At 36.6% G+C, this 12384-nt stretch overlaps 1 protein-coding gene across 18 annotated transcripts in view; it reads right to left on the bottom strand.

Moving 5' to 3' along the window:
* Positions 1-12384, bottom strand: part of HECW1 (HECT, C2 and WW domain containing E3 ubiquitin protein ligase 1) — a 203647-nt gene that overhangs the window by 17536 nt on the left and 173727 nt on the right. For all 18 annotated transcript variants that reach the window (XR_004306356.1, XR_004306357.1, XM_032443004.1 and 15 more), the window contains 6 exons: positions 11298-11381; positions 10550-10659; positions 8274-8394; positions 6794-6907; positions 4839-4991; positions 517-615 (listed from right to left, as the gene is read on the bottom strand). Coding sequence is in view for 16 of the 18 variants with exons in the window: in XM_032443004.1 (XP_032298895.1) it covers positions 517-615; positions 4839-4991; positions 6794-6907; positions 8274-8394; positions 10550-10659; positions 11298-11381 (681 nt within the window). In the remaining 2 variants the exon portion in view is untranslated. The remainder of the gene's footprint in view (positions 1-516; positions 616-4838; positions 4992-6793; positions 6908-8273; positions 8395-10549; positions 10660-11297; positions 11382-12384) is intronic.

Genomic DNA, 12384 nt, shown 5'->3' on the forward strand with positions numbered 1-12384 from the left:
TATTATTAGTAGCTTCTGCTTGCTAATGTAAATGACAGTAGAAGACCAAAAAGAAACATTCACTGTTTCCATCTGCATTAGTATTCCTAATTTAGTCCAAGTTGTGAAAAGCTACTCCACTAGTGAGAAATCATGTATCTTTCTTAATATGTTTCCCCCCTTTATTTAAAGAGGAAATAATGATATCTGTTCTACTAAAGATGATTTTCAGTTTTCCATATATTTTAATTGCTTTCATAACTTTAATCAATATTAAACTTTGGAATTATGGGTCAGTACTTTCAAAGGCATATTCCTAAATATCTTACTTACTATCCACTTTTAACAACATAGGCAGCATCTACCAAGGGCAAATTTTTTGTGAATGTCAAGAAATGAACAAACCATGAAACAAAAGAAAAAAAATGGAAGGTCGGAGTGCTCAAAGCAGTTCCATGAAGGTCTGTGTTTCTGTAAGATCCACTGCTAGATCACTGCTTCTGCATTATTTCTGCACAGTTGTATGCTTATACTTACAGCCTTAATAGTGATTTGTAGAACGGCCTTGTGAAGAAAGCATCAAGAAGGTACTGATGAATGAGGGCAAGACCAAGAATACGACCACTGAACCTGAACCTAAGATACAAAAATGCAGAGTAAATGAAATATAACTCAAGACATTCAGCACAGAAACTTACACAGGTAGTAGCTGTTCTTTGTTTCTCATGTAGTTTCTTATATTCATTCATTTATGTATTTTTTTCCCCAGCAGATATTTAACATTATCCCTCACATCTCTGACTGATCAATAATGGACCTTTCCTTAATCTATCTCCTGCAGTACCCATATGTGTATCTGGCACGAGGTGTGCTTGCCTGTGCCAAAACAATAAATGTTTTGAACAGTCAGATTCTGTGATCCTTTTTTGTGAAGCAAATGTTTAGACAGTGAAACTCTGGCCTTAGCAGAAAAAAACATTATCAAAACTCTTTCCACAGTAGGACTTTGAAGTACTATACAAGGGTAATGAGTTGAATTCATAGGCAAGGAATTGAGATTCAAACAAGATAACTGTTGTGAACAAGGACATATATTAAAATCATGAGCTAAAGCTCAGGGAAACTGTACTTAGACCACTGTCTTGATGATGATGCTCAGCATTTGCATACTTCACACCATTAGGAACAACCTCCAGCCCTATTCCAGGTACACTCAGAAAGTACTCTACCCAATACAGTCCATGATGTGATGATAAATTGTAAATTCTTTTATGTTTTTGTTGTTGTTGTTTTTCTATGACTTAGGCATTCTCCCATCAAATCTGGTTTCAAATCAATAACCTCAGACAGAAAAATATAGAACTGATGGAAGTCCAAGTGGAATTGTTTTTCTTCTTCTTCCTCCTTTTTATTCTTATTATGATTTGGTAAAAACAACCCCTATCATGTTCAAAACTTATTTGTGAAAAAGGAAAAGAAAAAAATAACACATCCTAATTGCAAGTATTTGAATTTTAAGCTGATTGACATCATAGTGAAGTTTTACTGCACAAAAGGTGAGAAAGAGAACAAAAAGCTGAGAAATCATTCCTTCTACTATGGGAACCAGAGTAAAGTAAAGAGTAAAGACTCTTCTTGCATAAAAATTAAACATGAATTTCATAAAAAAGCAGCGTAAAATATCCATGCAGTCAACTTTATGCTCATGGGACAGTACAACAAGTGCTTAGTTTGTCAAATGGGTCATAAAATAGCATGATTTTGGCACAGGTAGCATCTACATCACCACAGAAGCTGCCTCAGGATCCCCTGCACCCAAGAAGATGTTTTCAAACATTCAGGAAAAGAGGTAGGCATGTTACATAGATCTGATAGAAAGGCTAATTTGCTGGCATGGATTGAAAGCAATTCTTATATAAACATCAAGTACACCCTGTAGCGCACAAATAAGAATATGTATAATCAAACCTCGTAGATCTAAACAGATTTAACTGTGTTCTTTCAGATAGAGAAGGACTGAAAATAATTTTTCTGAAGACTGAAAATGTTCAGCATGTACATATGTTAACTGCAGGAAAAACTCTCACTTAATGGAGGGTTGCAGGAAATGCGTTAAGTCTCAGTTTCTCCATACATGTGAAATATTTTCCAGTCATTATGTCCCTTTTTTTACTTTGCATACAACTACTCTGCACTTTGATGTGCTCATTTTGGATTCTGGCATTAAATAAGCTATCAACAGAGGATGAACTTTTAAGCTGGGGAGTGGGTGGGAAGCAGAGTATTTTTCAGTTCTGCCAAAACTTCACATCTTTACATTTTATTACATGTGATCTATCTCAAACTTACCACTGTTCACTTAAAAAGAGAAAATATTAAATACTTTTGAGGGAATTTTTCTACTATACCATGTCTTTACAAGTCTTGCAGAATCACTCTACAGAAAAAAACATGTAAAAAGTAGCTGTCACACAAATGATAAGCCTCACGGCATCAAAAGGCAAACAGTTCAATAAATCTGCAAATCTAAAACAACTGTGGTTGTGACTGACATTAATCTTCAAGTTTTAAAAGGATAATCAATCAACTGTGAATTCTGAAAACCATTTCATCCATGTTTCTACCAGTTTTGGAAACAGGAAAATAATTAATTGCAAGTTAGAGAGACTCTAACTTAGACTCTGCTGGAACTATATCAACAAGTAAAACTGCAAACAGAAGATTTAGCACTGACTTGGATGAGAACAATGTTAGAGAAAGGGACAGAACTTCAAAAAACTCCATTCCTCATGAACACATGCAGGTTAGTACAGTGTCCTCAGAGAAACTAGTGTGCAAAGAGTTAATAGAATAATCCTATTATTTCTGTTTTAAAAAGCTTAATGAAAACATCATCCTTATGTCCAGACTTCTGAACACTGTCTTCCAGTTATACATTTATAGCTGAGTTCAGTCAACATAAACAGCATAACAAACTTGGAATGCCTGCATATCTACAAGCTAGCTGTGAAACCTATCAGGCTAATTATAAACTGCTGCTCCCAGCCAGTTGTTTCCCTAACAGGTTCAAGAAGTATTACTGAGGACTTACAAGATTGCTTATCTTTCCCTTGGGTTCTGCAATGTTACTCTACTTAATGCTATTATATGTACACGCATCTTTGTTCACAGTATTTATTTCACACTACAGACCAATGGACTTCATCTCTCTTTCATTAAAAAACAAACAAACAAGAAACTAAAAATACCTTAAGTCCAAACAACATTCTGTATGCAAGTAGCCTCTACCTATACAAGTAGTTGGAAAAACATGATCCTAAGTGTTTAACTGCTACTGATTTCTCATTCAAGTAATAATGGCTATAAATAAATATATTAGGTGTCTTTCCACCTTTTAATATGTCCTGATTATCTTTAAAATCTGCCTCTTCCATGATAAAATCTCTTAATGAGAAGGACAAAATGGGAGTAGAGAACAAAGTAGGATGTATCACTTCTGTTAAAAAAACTGAAGCTGAACTTTTTTTCCACACAGACACTATTTACAACAGATAAGAGAGAGGACTTATTTCGAACACCATGGGATAACATGGTATGACCAAATCTGGAGAAATTTATTCACAGTGTAGGCAGAAGAGGTCCTGTGTCCTGGAATCAAAATAATTCCTCACAAATACAGCCTCTGAAATCAGAAGTTTATTCATGCCTCCTTTAAGCTGAACAAAGGACAGTCTGTATTTTTAACTTGAAAACTGGGAAGCCACTGCATGATGTTTAATTAGTAGGGTTGCAGAGGGAGACCGACAAGCTTTAAGAACTATGCCACTCTCCTCCTGCTAATGACAGCAGAAAAATAGTCCTAGTGCAAAGATCATTGTTATCATAATGTTCCACTGCTGGAAGTGGCAATAGAAAAAAACTATTCAGAGACCATTACTATGCCACAGCAACTCATCCTTTCTTCCACTGCAAACTTAGTAGAGAGGATTATGCTTTTTGTTTTTCTTGACTTCCTGCCCGCTGTAAACCAAAGCAAACAGAGAACTGTCTAGAAGAATAGAGGGACATGTGCTACTGGCAATTTAAAAGGGCCTGAGTAGCATTCCATTAAAAAAAAAAAAAAAAAGAAAATAATTTCTAAGAGGAATCAGTGAGATTGGTTAGATAAAGCAAAACATAAGAACAGACAAATGTGATCAAGCATATGCTTCACTGAACCACACCTGAAGCTATTAAAGGGAACGCAAATCGCAAAGGTGGAGTGATCTAGTGGCAGATAGAAAAATAAAAACATCACAATATGCATTCAGAATTTTTGATGAAGAATGAATTTGTCTGTTTGCACACATACAAGTTAAAGAGAAGAACATGTTTTTGCTCTACTGGCCATGCTGTACACAGGTAAGGACACTGGCAGACAGAAAAGGTGTACTGCTTTCTCTGGGCCTTTTTAAAGGCCTGTAGTAGGTACAGAGCACCAATAAGGCTCTTGGAGAGCACTGTATAGCTTCCAAGCACCAGGCTCATACTAAAAGACTACACATGATATTCTTAGAAAAGGATCCACAAGAGCGTAGCCCTTATTCCCACCCTTTTCACAAAGAACAAAAACATCAAATTCCAAGTAATACAACTAGAATATCTGAATAGAATGTACCTCATCACAATTCCTTTTTAAAAGCTTGCTGTTGTATTTACAATTACTCCTCCTCTTTCTTCTCCCAGTCTACCTCTTACTTCCCAACAGCAGCAATGACACTTGCGGGCAGTCTAGTCTAAACAGACAGCTTTCGTGTTTTGCATTTCTATTTCTGAACTGCTCTACAATGATTGTTCAGTTCTGCATAGAATGTCCTTACCATTCCAGGTGATTTTCAACAAAGGCAGACATGGGGCTGATCTGTACAGTGTAAGTGTCATTGGCTGAATACTCAAACAGCCCGTAATATGGATTGAAGAGCTCCTGAGACAGAAGGAAAAAGAATTCTCGAGAGGGGCCACTGTAGTCCAGCCTGGAAGGGAAAAGGTGAAAAAACATAAAAAAAGAGAGTCATTCACATTTGAGCAGATTTCCTTGTTTTTGCTTACATTGGCTGCTAATACCTACCTTTGCACAATTAAGTGTTTCTAACATGGTATAGTTCCTCACCCAAAACTTGATTATAGAGCCTAGAGGGCAGAGAGCAAAAACTCTTTTCTCACTTTTTAGCTTTTTAGTGAGTGGGTTTGAACTGCCTATGAGCATATGAGTTCTCAGATCAGACAGCTCAGACAGAAGCAAAAATTGATCCTACTTCCCTACTCCCAAAGATACAATCTAGCCCCTGATATGATTTCTTAATACTGAGAAAGACCAAGTCTCAGACAAATTCTCTTAAGATGGAATGGTGATCCATCAGTTATTCCATTCAAGTTCTTCCAGTTTCGTAACAGTTTCAAATACATGTGGTATACTTCAAGTTCTGCTTTGCAATTGCATGTTTTTGCTCTGTAGAGAGTGAAATCTTTTCTTTTTTCTCTTCAATTTAATTTTTAAATCAGTTTCCAGTAATACTGAAAACAAACAAAAAGTCATCAGGAATGAATTAATCTCAATTGTGATAGATTTATTAAAACCAGATAAACCTTTAATACTGATTATTAGGCAGGCTTTTCAATCTGAAATATATCTACATATAGCAAAATGAACAAATGATTTACAGCCATACATCATGCATGCAAAATCAGTTTCTGAGGGAGGCATTATTCCTTATGCTTAATAAATGTCAAAGAAGTGGAAAACTGCAGCTGGATCAGAATGTTTTGTAATATGTTTCAAGTTACAGAAGCATAATCACAAGAGTCTGAATGATTGGCTTGTGTAACAATAAAGATGATGATGGGCAGACAGGTCCACCACTGTCTGCTTTACATTTGAAGGCTCACTGCCATCCCCCTTCAGCAGCTTTAGGCCTAAGATCATGTGAGTGAGACTAAACATACAACAGCAAGAGGGGGTGGTAATAACCCCACTTGAACTATTAGTGCTAAACATGCAACGTATCCGGTTCAATGGACACTGTAGTTGGCATTCATGCTGATAGCTAAAGAACAGTGAACAACACCTGCTTATAAACAAAAACCTCTAGAAAAGATCAGATACTGCATTTCAGAGCAACACATTAACTCATCATAAAGCTTCATGGTTCATTTTCAATATCATTTTAACTTTGAAGCATGTTTTTGTTTTGTTTGTTTGTTTTTATTAAGTGAAACCTTATGTACAAAGCTATTGAAAAATATTATTTCAAGCCTTTGTTACAAGAAACAGTGGAAACATGCAGAGTGGTTTCCCCATTAAAAAGCATAAGGATTAAACCTTAATTAAAATGTACCTCTAATAAAAAAATGTTAATTGGGTGGCATGCAAAGCAAAAACATTTAAAGCAAATCTAGATTCGTTTTTTAGAGTAGGAGTAATAAAAAGGGTAAAGGCTTTCCCACTAATTATAGTCTTGAGAGTGATTCAATGTGTAACCATGGGCCTGTAGCTCAGTTTTGTCTTCCATCCAGTCCAAATATTTATAGCAACAAGGTGACATCAGACTTAACCACTTAAATTGTCACTTTCAGACATCTAGATGCTATAAGAAAACAAAGAATTTTAGCTATTCTGATCTTTAACAAATGTTTGGTCTAAGATGGATCATTAACACAGAAGTAAAACAAAAACTTAAATATAAACAGTGCACAAAAGAAGGCTCAGCCTTAGTCAACTCTGTGACTAGCAACATAACAGCTACTTCAAAATTGAGCGCGTTTAGTGGTTTCCTACCCTTCCTCTCCGACAAACGTGATGTAGAGTTTGTTTCGTTGGAGCTCCTTGCGTGAATATGCCATCACCTGGTTGAAGGTTCCTTCCAGTAAGTGGTCACGTCGTATAATTAACCTGCAAAGGGAGGCAGAAGTAAAGATATAATGATTGAACCTTTTGTGAGTCTGTAGGCCCAAAGGTAAGCAAGAGCTGGTAAAGAGAGAGATTCGATTCCAGAGAAGTCAAATGAAGTTGTGTCCACTGGCATACATCTACTTGACTAGTATGGCTTTCATTAGGTTATTTTCTATATGCTTCAAATGTTAATGTCTTCACAAAGCTGTGATGAGGTTCAAAGTGTTGCTCTACTAACGCACTCTGCTCTCTGCACCCTCTACATATAAATCTGTATGGTAGAGGGGGCTGTGAGTTTCCTGTGTATATGAGGTCACAGCATTCTGGGACTGGCCCTGGATTCAACCCAGTGAATGCCTATGGAATTATTGTTTCTGTAGCAGGGTAAGCAAAGGGAGTATCACCCTTCATTTATACAACACACCTCTCACTCTCTCACCAGCTTCTAAAGCAACTTAATGAACAGTGTTTTTTAATATCATCTGTGCAAGACATTTTTCTTGACCATGTCATAGACTTTTTAAGACAGACCCACTAAAATGTATTTCCTTCTGCCTGGGACTTCCTTAGCATTACACTAAAGGGGATAACCAATGACTAGGACTCCCCAGGTCTGTAAGAATATTTTGATGATGATGCTTGCCTGGAATAAATCGCTTAATTTCAGTTCCACCCCTCTCCCCCCCATAACAGATGTGATTTGGTAAAAGGCCAATCTGATGCATAAATTCAATCAGATGCCCAGGAAATACCTTAGAAACATAGAGTCTTTTAGCCAAGTAAGATGACTCAACCAAGTACGAGTAGGTATAGTGTCTCAAGACAACTACCACGCTGTCCCAGAAGCCAGTCCCACAACTAAGACAATGATCGCCAAAACACATGAAGAGAGGTAGAAATCTCCCTAGTTCAAATCTACAAGGGCTACCAATACAAAGTACTACCTGAAGTTGAAACTGCATAGATGGGATAACTTCTGTAGCATCATGCTCTGATCCTGAATTATTAATAAGTAGATCCAAAGGACTTGGAACCGCTCCATTATTACAATGAAATAGCTGGTAATGATATATTGTTTATTACCATGAACAATTGCCTGAACAGATTATTTTCCTTCTAGAGAATATAAGGAGGAATATCAACACTCTTTTAAATAGGTCAGTGAAAGAATATAAATCTGTAAGAAATAAAATTTCTTCACTCTTTTGCAAGATGTATGCTTATCAGACACTGATGACTCACATATGAAGTCCAATCTCCTGTGTTTTTCCCACTCCCTATCAGTCAGTGCCTTCATTCATGGATAAGGATTAAAGACAATACTAGGCCACATTATACTATTTAAGTGACTTGTCATAATACTTACTTAATTTTCCCTGGACCTTGTCCATATCCTTTGGCTTCAAGTTTTCGATAGAAATTACGTAGTTTGGCTTCAAAATCTCTCCTGTACGGAGAGGGTGCTCTTGCGCTTGCTCGCTGCAGTCCTGGTAGGAAAACAGCATTTTAAACTGCATGGTTCTTTTAAATTCTTCCAAATCATGTAGCTGATGTTTTCAGATACAACTCACTAACAAATGCTTTAGGAACTCCTTACACTAATACACAGGGTTTTTATGCACTTAGTATTAATTCTACCTGGCATAAATGGAACTTTAAGTCTGTATAACTCAGATGACTTCCAGAACCTCTATCTTCTTCGCTAAGAAAACAGTTAAGGTGGTATTGTGTGTGCATGCCTTTGTGCTGCCTGAGACTTTAACTATGATTGATCTGTATGAAAATGCAAGGATCAGAGAGGCATGACTGAAATGTCAACATGCATAACTCCCACTCACAGTCATTAGTATTTAGATTTTCTTTTTGTTTTGCACTTTTAAAAGATCTCTCTCCTTTGCATTGTATAGCAGATCTTCTTGCTTGGCAGGATTAAACCTCTGGAGCACAAAGCAGCAGTCTGGAGTCTAGCACCCTAGCCAAACAGAGAATCAGGTTTCCCTGAGTTAATCTCACTGTATATTAAACACTTCCAGTCATCAACACAAAAACACTTTGTGGCGCTGAGAAGGATTTCCATCAGCAAGAAATGTGACATTTTCCTATTATGGTTCACACATACAGCAGATTTTCAGTAATTTGGGATCTGTTTTGTTTTGAAGTCGGCATTTTTTAAGTGGTTGATTAGTTCTTATGTATGAAGAAGTGCCATGCCATGGAAAGAAGTCATGGATCATGTCAAGGAATGGATCCATGAAATCCCATTTCCCTTTCTCAGCAGAAAAGACAATATAAACAAGCTCTTATATGAGAAATCTGGCAGAAAGTTCTCCATAGGTAGGCAAAAAAATCCCAAACACATTTAGTGGAAGCACAAAGTACCATGATTGCCAGAGAAAAACATTACTAATTCTGTGTCAGTAAAACAGAAAGGAGTATTTACATGCTGTGCAAGGAGAATCCCTTGAGACAATGTTGTTAGACTTTCTGACCCCCATAACTTAATTGTGGTTCTCAAAGGATATGAAAGCAGTGGCAAAAATAAGCAAGCAGACAGCATGTTGCCACAAGTTAGTATTGCTCTTCTTTCTTTTTTTCTTCTTTCTTTTCACAGAGAAAAATCAGTGCATCTCTGTAAGCCATGTCATTGCCAAGTACCTAGATTTTGTCTTGCAGGAGACTTGCTTCTGATCTGTCCTTATGCAGAGGAAAGAGGCTACATTTACTTACAATGATGTTTAAAGTCATTCATGACAATAGAGCATTCTGACAAAACATTGGTCTCTTGGAGACAAAGGCTCAGCATATAACTTCTTAGTATAAAAAAAAATCAATTTTTGCAAAGCCACCTTTGAGATTTGGACACCTCTTGTCCAACAGTTTTGTTTGAAATCAGATAATATTAATGGATGTTTTCAAATATTAGCCAAAAATAGATTTCTTCAGATCACATTTCTGTAAATTTCTCTCACAGTAACCACTGGACACAGCCATGCAGTGAGACTGCAGTAGGGGGTATATATCTTGGCAAAATGGAGACATCAGTTCTTCAAATTTCTATAGCAAAGAATAACTTCAGAGACATACCACAGCTGGAAATTACCTTCTCAGATAGCATGTCTTTCTGGAAAACATATTTCCTGTCAAACTTAAGTTCTCAACACAGGAGGTCAGACAGGATGATAAAGATAATTCCGTCAGGCCTTAAAATAGATGAGTCTTGGAAAGAGGTGAAGTATTTGGAACACAAACTGGAGGTGAGTTAACTCTATAGGAGTACTAGAAGTATTACAACAAGCCTTTCATTTGGATGTTGCTCTTTGCTCGTCACATAATACAAATGTACTTCCATGACACCAAGTTATATTGCAAGCACATTATTCTCTTTTGATCATAATCTTTCCCAGATATATGTGAAAAGCAGCAAAATACATTCTTCCATAAGGGCAATTTCTGATTTGTGTGCTCTAGCTACTGTTAACATTTCAACAGCAATGACAACTGATCCAGCAAAAAAGCAGATTTGGAATGGGCACTGGAATTAACAGGTTAACAACTTATGCTGGTTCTCTATCTTTTCTTTTGTATTTATTAGATTAAATACCAAGACTGCAAGATTTTGAGTTATTTTTCCAATCCCCTCACCTGGAGAATTTTGGGGTGATGAGCAGGGTGAGCAGCGAGGAGAGAAACTGTAACCAGGATGGAAAGTGGCCTGGAGTGGTATGTAGGACATGATATCTTCTTCAAAAAGGCTGCATGTAAAAAGTGATAGAGAGAGGTTTAATACACATTCATCACGTGAGGTAATGCAATATTTTCCATGTAAACTTAACATGAAAGTCCTTAACTATGCTAAAAAATAGTAGTTAGCATATAAAGATCAAGCTCCCCAGTCCCAATAAAAGTCTTTTTACCCAAAAAGCATTTACTGCACTGTACTTCAAGGTTCATTTGTGGGACGTGGCTCTGTGTGTATGGACATCATCACTACACTAAAATTAGCAATTTTATAAGGAGTTGCATTATTTACTTGTACTGTGAAATAAAAGTTTTTTTTGTTTTGTTTTGTTTTTCTTTTGTAAAAATAAACCAGCTTTAAATGAAACATTTTTACTTGATTGATTTTATCTGCTTTTTATGGTAACACCTGAAATTATTGAGCTAATTGTGGATGGAGTTTATTGCACTGATGGAGGCTGCCTTCCAGGAAGTAAGAATGGAATGACTGACACTGGCTGAATTCTTTTGAGTGACTCTCAGTAACAATCTTATTCTGATTACAAATGGTCCCAAAGATTTATCAAGATCTTTTCAGTTATGCCGGGAAAGAGACAGACACTTTCTCTTGTACAATAAGTAACAACATTATGCTTTCAATCAAATTTCTTACCTCAGCAGAATTACTAAATCTGCATCACAGGACAACTTCTCAAGCCCATGTGTACCTTCTGTCCGAATATAATGGATCTTCTCCCTGAGACATAAATAATATTATTGGCAAGAGGAGAATGAAAGAAAAAGGTGAAGAGAACATGCCACAGTTAAGGCATGAGCTAGATACAAAATTATGATTCCTTGGTGTTTCGCCAGTTCCTGTTTCTTTCTTTTCAAAAGTGGCAGACAGCTTAACTTCCTGATTAATTTGCTAATTACACTAACATACTAGTAAAAAAATAATCTATTTATATCACTCAGTTGCCTAAAACGAAAGATATTACACCACATTTTGGAAAACAAAATAATTCTTCACCTTCTAAGCCCATGTGTAATATTGTAGCTACTGTCACTGACAGATAGACTTGTTTAAGGTTACAACTAAGATATCACCTTTCATTAACAGTATTTCACATAATACCACTTCCTGTACCTCTGCCCATTCTAGCTGGTAAAAACCACATTAGAATATAAAGAATATGATACCAACCAAAGAAGTTACATGGTGTGTGCACAAAATCATGCATTTTGCTTCTTCAAATGAATTCTAACAAGGATGGAAAGCATGGGATAGGATCCCAAAAGTAGGTCAGACCCATGAAAAACATAGAGCTACATCCCAATCTGCCAGCATGTTTTTGTAGCACTACTGTATCCAAAAATATCAAGCATCAAAATATAAAGTCAAAAGATCAGAAGTCAAGGATGTACTTTAGTACTTCTCTGGATGGGGCAGAGCCAAACCTTGTAAAAGATGGACATTTGTCCCCTAGGAGTTTGCTTAAGGTCTGCTATATGAGCATTAGATAGTAGTTCAGGATTACTTCCAACCTAAGCTACAATCAAAGCAATTGATTGAACTTGGAAGCAAAGGGCTCAATATCCTGTTACAAATCTTATTACATGCTGACTAAGCTGTGCCATCTCCATCATGAGTCAATTTTGTTCTCTGCTCAAAAGGACTTTAAACCATCATCTGTTCTCTGAGAAATGAAAATTCAAATTACAGCTGAGGGACAAATGTCTGGAATAATTTGATGGTG

This window comes from Coturnix japonica, chromosome 2 (genome assembly GCF_001577835.2).
Source record: "Coturnix japonica isolate 7356 chromosome 2, Coturnix japonica 2.1, whole genome shotgun sequence".
In the NCBI taxonomy this organism is placed as follows: Eukaryota; Metazoa; Chordata; class Aves; order Galliformes; family Phasianidae; genus Coturnix; species Coturnix japonica.